Below are 23,679 nucleotides of genomic sequence, written 5' to 3' on the forward strand. Positions count from 1 at the left end.
GGGGGTGTATAGGATGTCCGCTGCATCTCAAATTTCTAGTCATCGGAGTGACTTTGTTGTATGAAATGGTATTGGAAAATGACCCGCTGGACCTGGATGTAGGATTGTTTACATCTTGAAATTGTGCCCATTCCTACAGATTTATTTCGCTATTTATTTTTGCTGCTACCGGCTGCGACTGACTTTCGGCATATTTACAAAATTACAGAAGTTTGTTGGATATCCAACCTCTTGAATCCAAACCATTTCCAACCTAGTGAAGAAACATTAGTTCCCTTTTTCAGTACAAGATGTGAAGTCTACACTTGATGTGAAGACTGTCTCCTCCATGCTGTCAGACTAGCGCAAGACTACTTCTAGCCAATGTCATGGTCCTTCTATAGAAAGTGTTCGCATCTCAGTCACATCTGCCATCATTGGCGTTATTAATAACATGTCTGGTTGTAATGTTTCCTAACATTTTTGCTGAAGTGTGCAGATTTTGAAGTGTGCTTGTGGATATTTGGGCTCACTCAACCACAAGGGCATTAGAATATAAGTGCAAGAAATTATACAACTGACAAAGACAAATTGAAACCAAAAAGATATTACAATATATTGTCCGCTTCCCAATTTCCCAACCCCCATTATAGAACATCCTCATACAACCAGGAAAGACTGAAGTCTAGCAAAAGAAACCAAATGTATATCATCTAAACTGCTGCTTATCCTACGTCCCAGGACAGTTCAACACATGCAGAGTAAAGCCCTTTCTGCAGTTGTATACATGTCTGAGCTCCCAGACATCCCTGATTAGTTACTGTAGCATGGTTTGATGGGCAAGAAAGTAAAGCGCTCCCACATGGCGAGGTTCTTTATACTGTGTTAAGTATTAAACGCAGTTTAAAAGCAATGCCCATTGGAAAAGTATTGGATTCACTGAGCAACATTATACCATCAGATAGAGAGAAGCGAGTGTGATTTTAACCCAAGATGATTTCAGGACACTTTATCTGATAAGAGGATGTGATTTTATTTCTTTTATTTGAAGACCGTTTCAGACAGAATCAGAGTGTGTTCTTAGAAATATAATTTAAATAATTGTGTGTCATCTTTTAGATGCTCCATGTTGTCTGTAAATATAACTGGTTCACTGGGTTTTAAATCCCAGAAATGTTTCAGTAACCATCACATCACCCAATCACCCGCAGTGTAAAACAAGTGCCATCTGGATAAGGCTATAGATGGGCAGATTCTGCAGTAGTTTCACAAAAGCACAAAGAACAGCACTTTGAAACAAAGTCTAAAAGAGGGGGGAAAACAAAAAACAACAAACATCGGGGGGTGTGTTAGTTCTGTTCTTCCAGAAAAAAAAAATTCTACTGTAATAATGGGGAAATAATTGAGGACTGAATTAGTCAGCCACTCATCAGCAATCATGCTGTCAAGCAGAACTGTCAGTCCTTTCAGGCAGTATAATGACCATTCAGACACACACAAATACATGAACACGGAGTAAAAAATAGGCTGTGATGAAATTCAATAAACTTCTGACATTCACATAGGCCAGGGCTGTAACAGGCATGGCTACAAAGAGCTGCATTCAACACACACACACAGCTTTCCTTATTAGCCCAAATTGTCTAAATGTTGTAAAAAAAATTTCAAGCCCAAGCCCGGCTCCACTAGTAGTTTTAAGTTTTAATATGGAAAATATGACCTTAAGCTCCCCCCCATTAAGGAGAGAAGCAGCTGAGATACAGAACACGCACACGCACACAATAGGACTTAAAATGCAATTGAAGATGCAGCTCAAAATAACCATGACCCTGTACCCAGAGCCTGGACGTGATCCAAATTCATACTTCGTGTCCGTGTGCGCGTGTGTGTGGCAGCAGAATAGAATCAGAGCAGCTTAAGCGGAGTGTTTTTAGGCTCTTTCAGTCTTAAAGCATTATGGCAGTTGACGGTTCGGCACGCACGCGGATTAATCAATCGTTTTGAATGATCTCAGAGTGAAAGACTATCGTTGCTATTATTGCTTTTTAAGTAATTTCGTAACCACACAGAGCGGGTTGCGTGTGTTCAGGTAAACGGGACGTGTTAATCAGTCAACAACAACTTGAAAAGTCTCCCGCATCATTCAAATCTCATGTATTGGATCATTTTCTTGCTTATTTTTTGCTGACCTGAAAAATTATCCGACCCGTGAGTTTTGTGATCCGTTGTACTAGTCGATAGAAATGCTGCACTCATTTACTGACGCCTGACACCAACATTTGATACTATGTGACGCAACCCGAGTGTACAACAAGAAATAACAGCTTTCAGAGTGCATGTCAGGAATTCCACTGGCAGGTGTCTTCCTACATTACCTACATAAGCTAGGAATAAGATGTACAGAAGCTGCTTCATTTAAAACCACCTGGCAACCCAACAAGTGTCCGAACACACATGCTTTTGTTAAAGCAGAGAGAACTAAATGATATTCTTTATACAATGCAGATTAGGGATAGAGTGTAGGGGTGTACAATACACACACACACAATAATATTGTAATTGCTGCGTTGACGATGTGCTAATTGACATTGTCGGGCATATCGCAAAACCCAAACAAAACACGCCTACATACAGTAGCCAACATACACCGATAGTAGATTAGACTCTTGCGTATTTAGAACGTGTTCTTTTACTGCATTTATAATCACAAAATTCAAGATACAGGGGCAGAAAATGTGTACATATACATAATTTAATATAGTTAACCGATATCACGCAAATCAAGTGCAACTTTGGTTCTCCAAAACTCAGCTATTAAAAGAAATAAACAAAAATATGCATTTATATCATTTATATTGAATTATAAAATGCTAAAACACTGATTTCATTTGCTTGGCAACAGCCAAAATGTCTCATTATTCTATTTGACTGATTAAATGTAAGAATTTGACTCGAAAAAATGAAGCACGCTTTTAGAAAGAAATTAAGGCTTTATATAAAGGTGTAAAAAACAAACAAACGAGCAAAAAAAAGAAAAACCTAGGAAAAAAAAAAACAATAATAAATGTAAACTTGTTGGAACAGTGCTGAAGAAAACACTAACAGAATATGAAGAATATAAATAACATGCAGGTCTCAGCTGTCCACAACAGTTTTTAAGGTAATCTGATCCATATTAAAATCCCCCCAAAAATATAGAGTTAGATTTTTTTTGTCAATAGCGCACAACCCTAATGCAGGTTACTCATTTGGTTATCTGTATTTTTAAATCTGGAAATTGGTTCAAGCAGGTTATGATATCACTGATAACTACTCTTTACAGATGTGTCAAGCTGAAATGCAACTTAACTCGTCCAAACCATGGTGTTGGTAAGCGGCAAGAGCACAAGGAGTCCAAGGCTTAAGTGGGCAAAAACTTATTCAAAGTGAACAGACAGAAAATGAATTAGAATTTGGCGTCAACTGAACAAACACATAAACCAAACCCAGCTCGTTTCAATAAGCTGGTGGGGGTAATGTAATGGTGTGGGGAATGCTTATTTACCACACATTGGGCCTCTTTATGCCAACTAAATATTGTTTGACTACCACAGCTAATTTAAAATTTGCTTCTGATCGCGTGCATCACTTCGGGAACAGAAAGGCAGCCTTTAAAGCTATAAAATATCCAACAATATCCTGACACATTTTAGTTCTGAAACCAAGGTCATAACTTCATGAGCCATGTGTCTTGTGTTGATTCAGACAAGACAACGACCAAAACAAATAGGTGCCGTCTCCATGGCAACGGCATGGAGGAAAAACACAAAGCGGGGACAGTTATTACCCATGGTGGAATGCAGACAGACACTCCAGATGGATGCTGTGACAGTGGAATGCCAAGAGGAAAAAAAAGCCTCCTCTCACTCACTCCCACTCATCGATGTACATACAAAGAGGTACATAGAAATCATAGAACTGTTTGTAAAGTTAGATAGTGTGTGTGTGTGTGTGTGTGTGTGTGTGTGTGTGTGTGTGTGTGTGTGTGTGTGTGTGTGTGTGTGTGTGTGTGTTCTATAGGCCTAGAAATGGGTAAAAATAGAAAATGGAGACAAACCCTAAGAAAGAAAATGAAATCAAAATTGAAAGCAGTTTACAACAGAAGTGTAAATGTATACTTTCTGCAAGTATCCGGTTGCCAGACACAGGAAGTAGCAGTGTATTTGAGAAAAAAAAAAGGGAGAGATAGAATGCTGTCTTATGGCATTAAGCCATGTTAAGCGTTTTAGAATGTACTAAGTGGGAGGTCATTTTGAGCCTCGAACCTGCCATGTCTTTATTCATTGCGCACAGGCCATGCTGAAAATAGTTTGGCAAAATGACCTCCAACGGGTCGAAGCACCTTAGGTGGGGCCCATTTACAGGCTTTAGGGTCCTTCAAGTGCATGCTTTGGAGTGGTGTTTCCTGCAGGTGGTGCCTGCACAAGGTCTGAGAAAAGATTTGGCAACTCTCAGGTGGACCTCTTTGTTGATGCAAGGACAAACTGTCCACTGTGGTTCTTCCTGGCCTTGGCAGACAACTGGGGGGGTGAACTGGTGCATTACTATCCATGGCCTCAGTATCTACTGTATTCCTATCCACCTTGCCAATGCTCCACATAACCAGGCAACAAAAGCCCTACTAGTTGCAACCCTGTTTGAATTTTATTATAGCTTCCCTTCTCCATAATGATCACAAGAACTTGGCAAAGTTCCTCCCTGAAGATGGTTCAGTTCCTCATGTATATTACAAATGCAACCTTAGTTCATTGAACCCCAAATAACCGATATCTATTTGTCATTTAGAACCCATGCCCTGCTGGCAAGAAATCTGTGCGAGGGTTCCAAAAAAAAATGCCTTAATGGTCATGGTATTTATTTTAAAGTATGTGTGGGAAAATCTCAGCAGTTGCATACGATTGCACAACAGCATCCCTCGATCAATTCGCAGCCTAAACAAGGAGGAAGCAGAAATTTAAAAGGACAAGACTATCAAAAAATAAATAAATTCCGAAACACTAAATCAATGGCTAAGAAAAGCAAGTAAACATTTGCATTGTTGGACAAATGCATGTTTTATACACTCCATCCTAACAATTTACAAGAGTAATTTCACCTCAGTGAGCTTGCATCGCATTTCTAATCAACATCTAAACACATGACCCAATTCGTTTCCATTCTCATTCAGAATGTAGAGACCCAAAATAAACACTGACTAATTTATTTTTCAGTGACCTAAAACACACAATTACTGGTAGATTACTGACAGCATTTTGCACATTCCTTAACGTTGTCTGAAGTTAAATATAGCCAATACTGGGGCTAGTTTTAAGTTGTTTTAGTAAATATTACTAAGGGATTTGAAACAAGAGGTCGACCGATTCATCGGTTTTGCTGATTCATCTGCAACGATAGCTGATTGCTGGAACTATCGGCAAAAATCCATACCGATAGTTTTTCCGGGTAGCGTTATACAGCATTAGAGGGCCTCTAGGGCGAATCACTGACACCATGAGAGGTTAATTTGAAGTGTTTTTTTTTTTTTTTTAATCAGTAAAAACAATTTGTTGATTAATTGGTTATTGGCAAGTACCATCCAAGACTGCTATCGGTAAAATCCATCAGTCGACTGCAAATACAGTGGAACCCGGTTATGTCGATGTCCTAGGGGGTTGCCAAAAATATAGATAGAGATAAACGAAAATCAATATGGCGGCTATATATTAACGTGCTTGAAATTTCTTTATGTACATGATGTGCGTTAATAAATGAGAATGTGCATGCACGTGTTTTTGGAGGTTTTTTACACAACAGCGTTGCCGCGATTTGTTTGATGAAGGCATGCTATAAAAATACATACAGCACATGTTAACTATCAGGAATCCACCTGCCACGCCCCCTTCGGTGTGTGCTTTCTCGGCCGCTTTCTCTGAAGCTCCCGGCTTCAATCGCGCACATATGGTGCTCGTTTTGCACTCATCAACAGCTCCAATTTAAACTTCCACACTCTGACTGTCCGTTATTGTTGGTATATGTTGGTTCACGGCGGTCGTTGTTATCGCTCATGCGTATCCTGGTACATGCCTTCCCACCGGCACTCTCTCAACGGCTGCGCTTTTCTTTCCAAAGCGCATCGCGATTCCCCCCCAGCCTGCCGGTGTTCATTCTATGCTTTTGCTGCTCATCCCACGTTCTCCGTGTGCTGTTCAGTGCCGCGCTTCTACTTTTGCCTCCCATTCATCACATAACAACAACAAAAGGCATATGTGCACTAACTAACAGCAGAGATTCACCAGTATACAATTCAACACCTGTAGCATCTGTAAGCCTTGATTTTTCCGCCACTTTCGCGAGTTCTTCTGCGGCTGCACCGAGATAACTGACGTTAAATCGCAACTCTTTCCCCCTTGTGCTTGAGATATCAGGGTTCGGCGACATAAAGTCGACGACATAACCAATAAAAAAATGCTTTTTTTGAAGTGGAATTTGGCGGTTCCACTTCAAAAACGTCGACTTAATAGGGTTGTCGAGTTAACCGAGGTCGAGATAAGTGGGTTCCACTGTATAAACAAGCAAATATACCTAGGACTGGAAAACAAAACCTGGATTGTCTGGATTTTTGGATTTCAAATCACAGAAAAGAATTACAGCTATCATCTGCCACTTCCAGTTTTCTCCTTAATCCCTTCACATTCCAGATCTTCTCATTACACAAGAGCAATCAATTGAGTTTACTACAAGATGGGTGAATCCAGACAATCTGCATTTATCCAAAATGCTGCTAATGTCAAGGACTTCACAGATGCCCTCTATTGGCAAATATCACTATGACTGATATAAGACAGAGACCGAAAGCCATTTGGTTTACTTGGCCTCTTGGACATGGATTGCTGTGGCATCTCGCAACAAGCCTGATATAAAATTTCCCCTCGTGGTTAAACATAGGGAAAAAATGAAGACGCAAGCCAGACTCTAGTATCTTTTACATGTGGCCTGAGGACAGAACACCTCCGCTTGTAGTGTATCCCAATGACATGGTGGGGTGTGTGTGTGTGTGTGTGTGTGTGTGTGTGTGTGTGTGTGTGTGTGTGTGTGTGTGTGTGTGTGTGTGTGTGTGTGTCAAACAAAATTCTAATATACTCGCTTGCATCTTTTTTTAACCTGGTCAATAAGGTTGCCAGGTTTTGGGTAGCACCCTGGAGCTCTCAAAAGCTGAGGGATCTAATAATCATGGCTCAGCTACCAGATGTGTCATTATAACCTAAGAACCAAAAAAACAAGCAGAAAATTAAATCTCTAAGCAAACATCTGGGGCATAAACAACCATGTTTATCACTACCACACCCTGTGTTCATCCGCTCCAACATTTGATGTTGATTGTTAATAGACACATGCACAAACACCTGAAAATCATTCACCCCTCACAAGTCCACCTTGGAGTGGTGTTGAAACATGTTCTTGCTGAAACTGAGCGACACAAAGTGTAGGGTTCGCTTCCACAAGTCTATACAAGTTCCTGGGCATGCAGAAGGCACCAGATGTGATGCAACGTGTACATTAAAAAATATTTGGCCACATGAACTGTACTTTATTGGCATTCTGACCTCCAACTAATGTAAATAATCTCTGGGAACCCCAACTGATTATGCACTAATTTATACTGAACCATGCAGAGTTTGAGCGGTACAATAAACAAAATGATGACTTGATCTTAGAATGGATCCTGTCCTGTATGTGGTGTCTGCACAAGGTCTGGGAAAAATAAGGCAAGGCTCAGGTGGACCTCTTTGCTGATGCAAAGACAACTCATTGTCCAGTGGGTTCTTCCTGGCCCCTTAGTGATGTGCAGCTCTATCACTATGGCCGATGCGTAGCCTAAAAACTGAAACAAAACAAAACTATACATTAAAGATGAATATGAAGCAGCTATGGATACGATATGATGCAATATGATTCAAAATGGTACAGGAGGTTCACTTTTATTCCTTTAGTTCAGTCAGAGAGCAAATGATAACTAAGTGCCTTCTGACTTTTAACATGTTCCACTCACAAACAGGTCTTTGTAGTGGAAATTGTTATTTTTTTAAAACAGATGTCCTTTTCCTGTTCTGTCTCCAGGAAGATGCCATGTTAATCTATGTGACTCTCAGGACATGCCTCGCAATAATTTGTGACCAGTATTTTAAATGTACTTTGATTTCGCCATCTGTTTCTCAAGCATGTTCCGTGGTACGTAAATATGAAGTATCACAACACTGCAGACACTTTATATTTACATACCACAGAACGTGCTTGAAAAACAGATGGCGAAATCAAAGTACATTTAAAATACTGGTCACAAATTATTGCTTACTTTCTGGATGGAAGTATTTGATAGATACTTTATTCATCCCAATGGAAAATTGAAAATTCCAGATAAATAAATCAATCAATCAAAGTTTATACTTTAACTTGTATAAAAAGCGCATCTACTAATTATATATAAATAAGTCAAGTTTTACCAATGCAATGTGTTTAAAATGATGCGTCGTGATACAAATGCCAAGTTCTACCCGATGAACACTTTTTAAAAATCGATGCATCACATCGTTAACTTTTATGCCGAAGCACCGATGTGAATCTTACCATCCCTACTGGCCTCACTATCTACTGTATTCCTACCCACCTTGCCAATGCTCCACAGAACAGCTAGGCAACAAAAGTCCTACTAGTTGCTCTATAATGACTAGCAGCACTTTGATTTTGGTGAGAATATGTTGGTAAACTCAATTTTTAAAAGATGCTTCAGTTCCTCATGTTTATTACTCAAGTGTGAAAGAGAACGTATGCAACCACGGTTAAATGAAGCCCAGATAACCGGCAGCGAATTCTCATTCGGATGCCGTGCCAAGCTGGATAAGATGAAATCTATATACAAATATATATAAGAAATGTAAGAACGACTGAATGTCTCAAAACTGCTGCAGGAGTGAAAGTTGATTCCTGAGGCTTAGGAAAAAACCTGTTTTTCAGGAGTTTAATGAGAAAAGAAAAAAAAAAGAAAAAATAAGTACGAACTTGTGGGAAGGACACAACAGAAGCAGGTTTGAAATCCGCATTCATACTGATAAAAGATGCACGCAGAGCTTGGATTTGTCCTTCAGCATTACACGCATGCAAACTGCTGAGCAATGCATGAGCGCAGAGCAAGCGTAGTGTTTCTCAGCAGTGTGAGCTGCATGAGCTTCCCCCAGGAAGTGGAAGTGTTCAGTTAGAACATGGTTAAAGAGAGGATTCAAGTATTCAGCATCAGGATGGTCAGATTCATGCTCATTCATGACAAACTTCAGTTCATCCAATCTCTATTACTTTCAGTCTTCCTTTCTGCATTACTCCGCCATAATCTTCGTCTCAGTCTTTCCTCCTCCCTGGTTTTCTCTCTTCCTACACATCTCTGCGCTTCTCTTTACTCTAAAATGGTCTTTCTTTCCTTCTTACTCATCATTTTCCTTCTCACCATCTCCATCCTTCTTGCGGTCTCTCTCTCCCCAGATCTTTTTTTGCCTGCATTTCTCACCTCTCATCATCCTCTTTTCATTTTTTCTTGTCTCACTCCCTTGTCTTGCTTACGGTCTCTGTTTTCCTCGTCTCACACATTTAAGGTACATTTCAAAGCAAAGAAATGGCTGTGTGAGGAAACATTACACCTACGATCCCGAATTAGAAGAGAAACACTGCGGTTAGTCGTGGCCGTGATATGGATCTTAGTTGTGGTCGTGATATGGATTGCACTGTTCTCCTGCTCCAGTGTGCTGATGAATCGAATAGATTTTAAAGCTGTATCCCGCAGCTATGTATTGGTACAGAGAGCCAGAATGTTTTGGACTGGAGCGTAACTGGATCAATACCGGACTACCGAGAAGCTTCGGGACAAACGATGCTGTATCGATACTTTATCTCCGTATACGTTGATGCGAATGATCAATTAGAAGCTGCTGCTTGTCATTTTCCGTACCTAAAAGATGGCCGATGTTTGTACGTTTGATATCCATGCACGGTGTACGTTAGTCTGCTGACAATCAGTCATGATGGCAATGTTGAAATGTTTAAAAGTGGGCTCATATTTCTAAACTAATCAACACCAACTGTCAGATGCAGCATATGCAGTAGTGTAATAGTGAACAAAGGAGGCAACACTAGTAATATTATGAAATGTTTACAAACAAAACGCACCGTAAAGCAATGCGCTGTATTTACTAGGTCTCTGTCGTCGGCTCAAAATCCAATTTTCCAGCCTCAAGCGATGGTAACATTCTTTATAAAATAAATATTTAGTTAGTACTAGTAATCTTTTTAAAAAACGTGAATCTAAATATGAATAACTCCACAGGAAACGCTAAGCCAGAAAGGGTTACACCGTCAGTGAGGAATGAGACGGACACTGTTCCAGCCACCCAGGAGCGAAGTGTGGAACCATAGCGAAGTGTGGAATGGGGACCCCTGAACTTACTTAGCGTGAAGCTGGTTCAGGTATAGTAGGCGATAAATAAGTTAGCCTAATTGCTACAGAAGCCAGAAGTCTCTATTGCACTCTGTTGTGCTTTTATGAACATGCTGTTCAAATATGCTGTGGTATGCTGAGGAAATCTCTCTCGCTCTCTCTGAATAGCCTTTTTATTTAAAAAAAAAAAAAAAGTGCTTTATGAGCCTTTTTTGGTTTGCTTAGAGGCATTTGTAAACTGTGGTACTGTGGTTCAGCAGTAACAAAATAACCAATGAAATTTAAAGTAATGAAATTTAAATTTAAATGCACATATATGTAAAATAAAACTAAAATTCTGCATCACATCAGGTGATCCAAGGCTGTTCCTTCACATTAGTTCTGCTTCAATCATCTGGCTGACTACTTTCCCCTGAAACCTGCTGTAAGGGTTCTTTCAGCAGAAGCTGTCACTTTTCTTCTCATACATTATTCAGCACTTGGATAGTTTGCTTTTTCGACATGCCGCCTTGGTTTTTGCTCGAGCTGAATAATAGTTTGCTGCTAAAGGCTCCTTTAAACGAATACATTCCACAGCGGTGACGTTAATGTCTGATCTTAATATGCAGAGTCATAACGAAAAAAAGCACTCAATTATCACAAATTCAGGAAACTGCCTTTTTTTTTGCGCAATGGTACAAATTGCTTTTTACCCCTAAATAGTTATTTTTTCGAGTATTGTTGCAAAGGGGAGGAAGATTTCTGGGAAATTTCTGCAAACTTTCTATGGGAAATTCTTCCAGGGAATTTGGGAAATCTTTCAAGTTGAAAACAGGAATTTAGGGGGAATGAATTAAAAACTTTTGCGGAAATTTTATCTGTATTATATACGATTGAAAATAATGTTGGTTCATGAGCAAAACAAAGATTTTAAAAACAAAATGACTTTTTAAAGGATTTAATTGTAAGTATAGTTTTGTTGCACAATATCTTACACACAGCACAAGGACGTTTTATGTGAAAACACAGTGGACAGTTCTGTTTGTTTTGGGGTTTTTTTTTTACATTATTTTGTGTGCAAGATTTAAGAAATGATCAGCGTTATGTTACGGAGCATTGCGTAGTACATGGAGGGGCGTGGCCTCAGTTGCCCTGCAGTAAGAGTGCTGTGTGCATGTGATTGATAAAAGTGCAGGGTAGAAAAATCAACTAAAATTAAATCTGGTTGTTTTATCCAAAATGATCCTGCAAAATTAGTTTTCTTAACTACATTTAAGATCTCTGCAATTTAGTAAATTCCCAGTTTATTTCCCTTAATTCAAATATATTCCAATTGAAAGTTTTTTAGTCTTGAAAATTCCTGAAACCCCTTTTTGTCTAAGATGTTAACACGGGAATTTACACCTTTGGAGTTCCTAAGGGTAATATTTTCATGCTTGGGGTGTATAATATACAAGTAAAGCACTATATTTTTGAAGTCTTCAATTATGAGAAAAAAATTGGGAATACAGGCATCATAAATGTTCATGCATCCTCTGAAAACAGCCTCAATTATTTTGAGACCAGGCTGTTTTTCTAGACTTCACCAGGCCAGTGTTCAGGCTCGGATTTCTGGCAGAAGTGAAACCAGACATGGTTGTCTGCTGTTGTAGCCTATCTGCCTTATAGATGCTTTTCTGCCTACAACTGTACAGAGTTACTGCAACCACTCTTTTCCATTCTCTGCTTATTTCTATCTTTTTTTTCCATCTACAGAACTACTGCTCAATCTATGTTTCTCCTTGAAAGCATTCTAGAGACTTGTGTGGCACAGTGAACATCACCGAGAGCACATTTTCCCTCTATTCTGAAACAATGTGAATATAATCCGAATCCGCTTGCCCTTATCGGCCCTGCTGACACACAATTGACTAATTAGATGAACGAACGAACAAATCCTTATCAAGTACTTACTGAGTGACCTTAGTATTAAACGGTTGTATCGGTTATTTATTCTGCATGCACACAGAGGCTTCAAAATACAAAAGTCACGAAAAATAATTTTGAAAACAAAGAATAGCCTTGTTCGCTGATGCAGGTTTTGAGTTTTGAGTCAGCCCATCTGTCCAGCGTCTCCAGCAAACTTAACAGAGCAATAAAAATTCCTGACATCATCGGGTTCCCTGGCACCAAAAGCAACAGGTTTCTGGAAAGGAAGAGGACCTGTGTGTCGAGAGCTGACTGTTTTGTGGTTTGTAAGTGGGGAGTAGGTGGAGGTTTGGATATTTAGCTAAAGGGCCGACTGCTTGTTGAATGCAGCATCGCGGTTGCATTACTTGATTGGACAAAAGGCTACTTTATTTGAATATGAAACTTTTTACAATTGTGAATATTCCAAATATTTTCCGGTCACGCAACTGAAAATACACTGGGAATTCTTTTTTTAAGCTGAAATGCTGACTGTCTTGGCTTCTAAACTCCATGTAGATAAAATGTCAACATTACTCAAAGAACGTCACTAAAACTTCAAACGGGAAACTGATCAAACCAAAGCATTGGTAAAGTAGTAATAATATTGTGAAGTACATCAAATACTTCCAGTATCTATATTAAAACCGACTCCACCGTTTACACACGTCACATCAAGCCAACAAACCGATTTGTTCAATGAGCGCTCTTTTACGCACACCTTGTCCTCTCCTCGTTTCATTATAAAGCATGCCGGAACGTCTACACAGACCGCAACAATAACAGGAAGTGTGTTCATCCTGAGACTGCTGTTCAAGGAGCCACAGTATTCACCGTATTCTATTTCTTGCTACATACACACACCCACACACAGGTTATTGGTTCAGGGTGGAAAAAGTCATGATGTTTTACCAGGGGTCAAAGTTGAACCGGTCACAATGTACTGTTATGAAACAGGAATGGTGTTATATCATAAGGATTGCTTCATGTATTGATTTCATCCAATAAATGCTAATGTTTTGAAAATAAATCCTCATAAGGGGGTTTAACATTTGCAGTGTTTTTAAATTTTTTTTAATGAATGCTTCCGCTTTTTTGCAATTACAGCATTTAGCAGACATCCTTATTAAAAAACGCCCTGCAATCGTTTATACAGCTGAGCAGTGGAGGGTTAAGGGCCGTGCTCAAGGGCCCAAGAGCTGCAGCTCAGTTGTGCTGGGATTCAAACTCATGGCAATCTAACATCTTAACACTGAGCTCCCACTTCCCCTCAGATTTCTTAAGAACCACGGATGGTCTCTCAAACCCGAGTCATACTCAGCAAGTTCTATCCAATCAACATGGCTGCTGACAAGATTGACAGCTCGATCAAATTATGGAACACTCCGTGCCACACACTGACCAGGCATAACATTATGACCGGTGGCTGAATAACACTGCTTATCTCCATCACGGCACCCGTTAGTGGGTGGGATATATTCGGCAGCAAGTGAATATTTTGTCCTCAAAGTTGACGTGTTAGAAGCGGAACAAATGGGCAAGCGTAAGGATTTGAGCGAGTTTGTGATGTCTAGACCACTGGGTCAGAGCATCTCCAAAACTGCAGCTCTTGTGTGATGTTTCTGGTCTGCAGTGGTCAGCATCTATCAAAAGTGGTCCAAGAAAGAACTGTGGTGAAACGGCGTCATGGGCAGCCAAGGATTATTGGTGCATGTGGGAAAGGAGGCTGGTCCGTGTGGTCCGCTCCAACAGACAACCTACTGTAGCTCAATCTGCTGAAGAAGTTTATCCTCGACGGGTCAGGACTGAATTGACAGCAAAAGGGGAACCGATACAATATTAGGCAAGTGGTCATAATGCTATCCCTGATTGGTGGCTAGAAATTAATGTCTGGTCGGTGTAGACACAAACATCTGCTGTAGATCAAACAACTTGCATCTACATGGTTTTGTTTGAGGAACATCACTCATCTCAGTTACTCATCTAGCAATCATTGAGCAGTTGACATCAATCCACACGTTTGTAACTGATACTTAAGCCTGCACTTCTTCCTCCCACTTTGAGTCAACCTAACATTTTCTTGCATTTAGTCTCGCATGCAGTTACCCATGATAAAACTACAGGACGAAAAAAAGGTATCAGTCAATGAAAAAAATGCAGGTTGCAATACAATGCTGTAAACAAATTACACAATATGAATGATGCAGATCATAAACCAAGGCATGAAGTTAAGAAATTATTTGCAGAGATTGTGTCTGCAGTATAGCAAGAAAACCCTCGCTCGCACACACGCGGCCTGCTGTCTGTATTTAGAACTAGACTTGATCTCCACTTCCTGTCTTAAAGAAAAAAGAGAGAAAAACCTCTTTGTTTCTTTACAACACACACACGCAGGGATGTGTGTGTCCACGTGAGACTAAACGTGAGGTGGTGTGGTAAAAGCAGAGGATGTGGTGATTATTAAACAGTGTGTGTTAGTGGTTTCAAGTTTTGCCTCAGCCATGGTTTTCGTGTTGCATAAATATTATTTGAAGACGGGGGATGTCTAAAAATAACTGGCTTCGCTTATTGGTTTATTTTCCACCCGCAAATCGCTAGAAGGTACGAGAAAGGAAACGGCTGAAAAAGAGTCGGGTCCAAGGGTTGCGTGTGCACCAGTGCATTTGAAACCTGACAGGGTGAAAGTGGAGTAGAGCACAGGGTACTAAATAATGAGTCATGAACGGAGACTAACGCTTGTATGTTTAAAGAGGTAACATTCTGGGTAGGAACCGCAATGGCTGGAAAAAGGCAGGTGTCCCAGGACTTGTGCATATAGTGCAAGTCATGCTTAGTGTACCCTAAGCTTAGGACTCATGCCTGGGGGGAAAAAAGCCTGGTCCATTTTCATATAAAGCACAAATTTGATCTTTTAACTTATTCGACTTTTTTAAGCGAATCAATAGACAGACATTTCGGAAAACATGATTCAGTGGCTGAAAGTGGAGATGTGCAATACTGCTAGAGATACAGAAACCTTGCGTGTCAGCAGATTCTGTGGCAATCGGATACGTCTTCAAACCACAAAGATTTCTAATATAAAAGATGCTTTAATAATTATAATAATAATAATAATAATAATAATGTTAGTGTGACCTGTTATTATTTTGCTATGCTGCTTTAAAAGAAACTTATTTCAGCCCAAATAATAACATTCCTTATAATAAATAATAGTAATAATAAAAATAATAATAATAATACAACCAACAGTTTAAAAATATAAGCTGCTATGATCTCGCTGTTGATGTCTAATGGAAAAGAACGAATCTGTTTCTCAAAACAAGAGAAGGCTCATGTTTTAATCCACCGCTCACATTTGCGCACACACGTGACTGGTGGATCACATGCTGCCGAAAGCTGAAGCACAGAGCAGTGTTGCCCTGATGAGAACGAAACCAATCTCTCTTTACTTTCTATTGACCATCTCTCTATTTCATGTCCATTACTCCTTGTACTTACAGGGCTTTATTTCTTCAAAAATAAATAAATAAAAGGTGTTATTTTGTGTTACAGCACATTCTGAATCATGGATCCTTTCTTAACCACACAACACTTGCAAAATCCCCATGGACACGTTAATGGAGCTAGGAGCTTGCAAAGTGGCACATCAACCCTCCATTCACACCCTAATTCATAAGTGGGGTCTTGGGGTGGGTATATAATGTATATGTTTAACAAGGCAAAATTCACTCTAAATATTCTTAATAAACAGGAAAATCCAGGACTTACATCATCCTGAAAGAAAACCTTTTAAAATGAAGACTACGAACCATATTTGGATGCGATTTTACTTGTTCACGTACTACAGCGTGCGAATGTTAGGCAACTACACAAATGCTACACAAATACATTCCAACTACACAAATACATTCCAATCACAACATCCCATGGTATAATAATCTAATAAAAATATGCACAATATCAACCAAAAAAATAATGCACAAGCTAATCGTGATGATTAGAAAAAGAAAAGGACCATCCTTGTATACACAGACACAGCAGCCTGCAAAAGCATTCAAACCCTCTGAAATTGTCCAGATTTATCAGGTTAAAATACACCAAATAGGAAAAAAGGCTGTCGACACTTGTAACAGCAAACCGCCACAGTTTCAGAAAGACGTTTATAGACATTGAGGTGTACTTAAAGAGATTTGCTCTCATTCAGCCACAAGTGTGTTAATAAAGTCAGGTACCGGTGTAGGGGGAAATCAGCAACTGGGGTGAAGTCAGCATTGTAATTCATCCCAAAGGTGTTCAGTAGTGTTGAGGTCAGAGCTCTATAGCAGGCCATTTACGAGCTTCCACTTTAACCAATGTAAAGCACATCTTCACAGAACTGGTCTTGTGCAGAGGGGTATTGTATTGCTGGAAAGAAGTTTGGGTCTCCTAGCTCAAGTGAACGGAAAAATTTATGCTACAGCAGCCAAGGGCATCCTATACATTTGTGTGCCTCCTTGTGTGGCTGGAAAAGGACAGGTGTCCAAATACTTTTGTCAATAAAACAGGTAACACTGAAGATGCTGCAGAATGAAAAATGAAGGACCGTTGGGAAAACCACAAGGGGAAGATTCAGGTCAAAGAAAAACGAGGGATCATTTCAAACTAAAACAAAGAAAACCCTACAATGCGATTATTGTTTTAAAAGTAATTTAAAATTGATTTTAATAAATAAATACATGAGTGAAAATAATTGTGTTTTATTAAACGAATAGTTCCCCATTATATACTTTATGCTCAATGCAAGGGTATTTTTATTTTAAAGTAATATGGCAATTACAGTATTTTCCGGACTATAAGCCGCTACTTTTTCCCCCCACGCTTTGAACCCTGCGGCTTAACAATGAAGTGGCTAATTTATGAATTTTTCCTGGGTTTTTCCCCCGGTTTCACAAACTTCAAGCCAAAAAACTGAGCCCCATAACATTAGACAGATGAAATTGCCGAACAGGTTCAGGTGAACCAATGAAACTTTCTATTAAATCAGATGCGCTCCCACTAAATCGAGCCGCACCACATCATAAATATGGATGAGGTTCCTCTGACATTTGACCTGCCACTCACTCAGACTGTCTACAGGAAATGCGAATCATTCAACACGCTGAAAACAACCGGGCATGAAAACACACTTCACCTGTGTTCTGAGCTGCACGGCATCGGGAGAAAAGCTTCACCGATGGTGATTTTTAAACGCACGACGATGCCAAAAGATAAACCTTTGAGAGAAGTTGTTGTGAAAGGAAGGAGGAAGACAGTGAACAATGACTTTTTTGGTCGGCTACAGTTTAGATACAAGCCGTTGTAACGCGTTGAGTCTGGGTGAAGGGAGAGCTCGCTAACTCCAGTTGCAACAGAAATCATATAAGCACAGACAGGTTTCCAAAACTCGTGCTTTTTTATTTTTCTTGGCAACAGCGTTGTGGGTTAGTCAAAGAAACTTAGAAATGAGCATCAGAAAATAAGGACATATTCCTCGGTCTTGCACACATGCATTAATACCGGAAAAATGCGGCGGCAGGCTATTCCCAAAATGCCGCTCTGCTCTTAAAGGAGCCACAACATATTTCACCTGTTACACCGTGTAGCAGTGTAGCATATTTCAGTAATAAATATGTAATTTTTTCTAAAAACCTTACTTGTTCGTTTAAAGAGACCCGACTTCTGGGTCTTCTTTGTCCAATTAAATGACGGAATAATCAACTAAGTGAAGAACCTGAAAAGCACTAATCAAAGAAAAGGGGGCGGAGTTTTTCAAAGCTGCAGGACAGACATTTCTCCCAGCCAGTCCTATTCTACATAATACATGCGCCTGAGGTACCAGTCATCAGTGCTCCTGTCCCTTTCTTCATTTCACTGCCAGATTCATCCCAACAACCTACTTCTAGATGGAGCTCTCTTTAAGAGGAGAACGGTTCCACACAAACAGGCAAAAGATCCATGAAGTTACTGAGCAACTGGAGAACTATGAAGAAGTATTTAGACTGTGATTGATCTCAACAGTATGCTACAAAGGCTCAGGAGGATTTACATGAACAATTCGGCATTTAAGCAACATCAATGAACAACGATACAATTATAATCAATGGACATTTGAAGACACCCAGATAGGGATAAATTTGCTTTTTAAATCTAGTTCCTCTTTAGGATTTTTCCTCATGAAGCTTGAGAGCAAAAGACTGAAATTGAGAGAAGAAAAAACACCCAAACATGTTACTTTGCTCAATGAAGCATGACATCAGATTGCATTTACTGGCATTTGAGAAGTTCACCTTCATTTGACCTTTCCATCCACAAATCACACCCAAATCATACAGCGAGGTTTACCCTGCACTGTAACAATAAGCCGGTCTCAAAAGGTTTCGTGACTAATGCCGCTATTCTGCGATTTCATCATGGACAGCAAACCAAAGAGCAGACGTGAAATTCTGCCAAATCTGCCAAAGAGACCCCTGACATGACGTACGTTTGACACACGGTGATGTTGCAAAGAGTTGTCCGAGGTGTTTTAAGGCGGCACGAGCGCTTCAAGAGCGGAAGAACATCACTGGAAGACCTTCAACGAGCTCGAACCTTGAAAACGGCTTAACGGCTTAAACGGGCACATATATACACACATACATACATACACATACACACACACACACACACACACGAAAACAGGAATTGAGAAAAAACAGCCAAACATGTTACGTGTCTTACTGGAGCATGACCTCAGATTGCATTTACTGGCATGTGAGAAGTTCACGGTCATTTGCGCTTTTCCATGCTGTGTGAAACCCCATACACAAATCGTGCCTAAACCATAAGGTGGAATTTACACTGCAGTTGGAAGAGTGAGCCAGAATGTAATGTAATACTCATACACACACGCCCTGTAATAAAAGTAGCCACAATTTAATCAGCTGCTTTTACAGCTAATCAGTACACACTCCGGCCAAGAAAAACTCCAACAATGTCATTTTTCAGAACAGTCACTTACGCCAACGTTGTGGTGACAATTGTATTGCCGAACATCAGTTCTATGTACAGTATGTAACAGAATTAAGGGAAATTGTGAAAATATTTAAATTGTGCTATGTATTTAATGCAGAATCACAGCTCATTACTTTCACTTCCCCTTTCCAGGTTTTAGTCTCTTGCATGCCTCGGTTTTATTGCTCTCTCTCTCTCTCTCTCTCTCTCTCTCTCTCTCTCTCTCTCTCCACACATGGTCTTTATGTTCCTGAAATCCTAACATGTAGGAGCATGCCTGTTAACGCAAAAGGAACTAGAAAGCTTGTGATGCGGAGTGAAAATGTTTCCATTAAAGGATAAGAAATGCTCTTTCCACACCGCCTGCCCCACAAACACATACACAGTGTAAACGAAAAGCATATTAATTACCATCAGCAGATGCTAGACAGCATTTCCGGTATCAGAAGTACAAAAACATACGAGCACGTAGAGTAAAGCATAACTGCTCAAACAGCTATAACACATGTTCACCTCACGTTTAAAGGCTTTTACTGAGCTCCTTTTCTTGTGAGGAGAGAACACCACAGCCAAAATTATAACCACAATCTGGAAAGGGTTGAATTTTCATGAGGTCCAGAGCATTAGTTGCTTCTCTGTGGGTTTTATTTCAGTCCTTATAGGCCATGTCTCTGTTTTTCATCTTAGGAGAAAATTATAAGCTGGATTCCTAAAGATGCAAACTTGTTGAATACCTCGTGATTACTGTTTTACTGCACTACTGAAATGTTAGTTCACATCAGATCGAGTTCAAGAACAAACTCGTCAAACGGATCACAGGTTTTCAGCAGGGTTCACGAAGTCAAATTCAAGAAATTATTAGACCTTTTTAAGATTGTTAAGAATGAAATTGAAGACCTATATCACGACATCAAAAACATACACAAATACATTCTGAGCAACTGCCTTTACCGAGCCATAAATTCCTTTTTAAAAGCCAAGTATCTCTAAACGTGCACTTCCCAAAACAGTAAAAAATATAGCAGTTTTACGCCTACGGTACAATTCAAGAGATTCGTGCCAATAACAGAAAACTGTGTCTGTTGCACGTTGATCTCGTTTGTAATACAGCGAGTTATATTTAGAAAAGAAAGAACTACAAATAAATAAAAAATTCTAAAGTGGTGCGATTGCGTGTCAATGAGCCTTAGCTGAGCAACTCGAGAACTATAAAGAAGTATTTAGACTGTGATTGATCTCAACAGTCTGCTACTAAGGCTCAGGAAGATTTACACGAACAGTTCTGCATATTAGGTGATGTGCATCTCTGTAATGAGAAGGGGTGTGGTCTAATGACATCAACACCCTATATCAGGTGTGCATAATTATTAGGCAACTTCCTTTCCTTTGGCAAAATGGGTCAAAAGAAGGACTTGACAGGCTCAGAAAAGTCAAAAATAGTGAGATATATTGCAGAGGATGCAGCAGTCTTAAAATAGCCAAGCTTCTGAGCGTGATCATCGAACAATCAAGCGTTTCATTCAAAATAGTCGACAGGGTCGCAAGAAGCGTGGAAAAACCAAGGCGCAAAATAACTGCCCGTGAACTGAGAAAAGTCAAGCGTGCAGCTGCCAAGATGCCACTTGCCACCAGTTTGGCCATATTTCAGAGCTGCAACATCACTGGGTGCCCAAAAGCACAAGGTGTGCAATACTCAGAGACATGGCCAAGGTAAGAAAGGCAGAAAGTCGACCACCACTGAACAAGACACACAAGCTGAAAGCGTCAAGACTGGGCCAAGAAATATCTCAAGACTGATTTTTCTAAGGTTTTATGGACTGATGAAATGAGAGTGAGTCTTGATGGGCCAGATGGATGGGCCCGTGGCTGGATTGGTAAAGGGCAGAGAGCTCCAGTCCGACTCAGGCGCCAGCAAGGTGGAGGTGGAGTACTGGTTTGGGCTGGTATCATCAAAGATGAGCTTGTGGGGCCTTTTCGGGTTGAGGATGGAGTCAAGCTGAACTCCCAGTCCTACTGCCAGTTTCTGGAAGACACCTTCTTCAAGCAGTGGTACAGGAAGAAGTCTGCATCCTTCAAGAAAAACATGATTTTCATGCAGGACAATGCTCCATCACACACGTCCAAGTACTCCACAGCGTGGCTGGCAAGAAAGGGTATAAAAGAAGAAAATCTAATGATATGGCCTCCTTGTTCACCTGATCTGAACCCCATTGAGAACCTGTGGTCCATCATCAAATGTGCGATTTACAAGGAGGAAAACAGTACACCTCTCTGAACAGTGTCTGGGAGGCTGTGGTTGCTGCTGCACGCAATGTTGATGGTGAACAGATCAAAACACTGACAGAATCCATGGATGGCAGGCTTTTGAGTGTCCTTGCAAAGAAAGGTGGCTATATTGGTCACTGATTTGTTTTTGTTTGGTTTTGAATGTCAGAAATGTATATTTGTGAATGTTGAGATGTTATATTGGTTTCACTGGTAAAAATAAATAATTGAAATGGGTATGAATGTTTTTTGTTAAGTTGCCTAATAATTATGCACAGTAATAGTCACCTGCACACACAGATATCCCCCTAAAATAGCTAAAACTAAAAACTACTTCCAAAAATATTCAGCTTTGATATTAATGAGTTTTTTGTGTTCATTGAGAACATGGTTGTTGTTCAAATTAAATCCTCAAATAAAATTAATCCTCAAAAATACAACTTGCCTAATAATTCTGCACTCCCTGTAGGCCATGTCTCTGTTTTTCATCTTAGGAGAAAATTATAAGCTGGATTCCTAAAGATGCAAACTTGTTGAATACCTCGTGATTACTGTTTTACTGCACTACTGAAATGTTAGTTCACATCAGATCGAGTTCAAGAACAAACTCGTCAAACTGATCGCAGGTTTTCAGCAGGGTTCACGAAGTCAAATTCAAGAAATTAGACCTTTTTAAGATTGTTAAGAATGAAATTGAAGACCTATATCACGACATCAAAAACATACACAAATACATTCTGAGCAACTGCCTTTACCCGAGCCATAAATTCCTTTTTTTTAAAAGCCAAGTATCTCTAAACGTGCACTTCCCCAAAACAGTAAAAAAAATATAGCAGTTTTTACGCCTACGGTACAATTCAAGAGATTCGTGCCAATAACAGAAAACTGTGTCTGTTGCACGTTGATCTCGTTTGTAGTCGTAATACAGCGAGTTATATTTAGAAAAGAAAGAACTACAAATAAATAAAAAAAATTCTAAAGTGGTGCGATTGCGTGTCAATGAGCCTTAGCTGAGCAACTCGAGAACTATAAAGAAGTATTTAGACTGTGATTGATCTCAACAGTCTGCTACTAAGGCTCAGGAAGATTTACACGAACAGTTCTGCATTTAAGCACCATCAATAAACAATGATACAATTATAATCAATAGACATTTGGAGACACCCAGATAGGGATAAATTTGCTTTTTAATCAATTCTAAAGTGATGCGATTGTGTGTCAATGAGCCTTAGCTGTAGCATGACATCGGAAAATAAAAGACCCGTTTTAAATGATCTGGGACCTGGAACAGATTTTTCTTACATTTTAGACTTTTTAAAGAAACTCAGCGATCGAACACCAGGTTTTAAATAAATTCATTATAAATTAACAAAAAGGTAAAGGTCTATAAGAAAACACTAAGAATCTAAATCCTTTTGAAATCAGTGTCCTGATGAGAATGTTTTCAGAATAAACAAACAGGAGCAAAAACAAACAGGCGCAAACACTCAATCAGATGCAGAAATTTACACGGCAAGAAGCAGACGTATGGATAGAGGTTGAAAATACACAGAGAGTTACTGCTAGACTGAAACACAAAAAGATGAAAGGATTCGAGCACCACTTACCGCCACTGCTATCATGGAGTCATCCGGCTTCCATTCGGCCTGCTGATAGAAACCAAACTGAGCGGCTGCCTTCTCCGATTCGATATAACTCGCTATCAGAACGCCGGGCTGGAGAGGGAAAAAGAAGGAAAGAGATATCATTAGTGCTGCAACAACTGAATGATAAAATCGTCGTCAACTGGTCATAGATTAGTTAGGCAGCTCAAGTTACAGGTTGGCGTGACTAAGATAACACAGCCGCTTGCGAAACGGCGGAGAGTTCAGGGTGAACCGGCAGCGGGAAAAAAGCGTGCACCCCAAGTCACGGATGAAGGTGGTAAAATGGTCAAGTCTAATTTGTACACCACGTTTCTCGGTTTAATTCTCGTTTATATAGCATTTGTTTACTACAACAGT

The 23,679-nt window shown here is 39.8% G+C and overlaps 1 protein-coding gene across 1 annotated transcript in view; it reads right to left on the minus strand.

The window, feature by feature from the left end:
• The window catches only part of ric1 (RIC1 homolog, RAB6A GEF complex partner 1), a 62,804-nt gene that overhangs the window by 30,414 nt on the left and 8,711 nt on the right, over nt 1–23,679 (minus strand). Inside the window, exon 2 of the mRNA XM_046867711.1 lies at nt 23,284–23,391. Coding sequence (XP_046723667.1) covers nt 23,284–23,391 — 108 coding nt within the window. The remainder of the gene's footprint in view (nt 1–23,283; nt 23,392–23,679) is intronic.

The sequence above is a fragment of the Silurus meridionalis genome, chromosome 15 (genome assembly GCF_014805685.1).
Source record: "Silurus meridionalis isolate SWU-2019-XX chromosome 15, ASM1480568v1, whole genome shotgun sequence".
Taxonomy (NCBI): Eukaryota; Metazoa; Chordata; class Actinopteri; order Siluriformes; family Siluridae; genus Silurus; species Silurus meridionalis.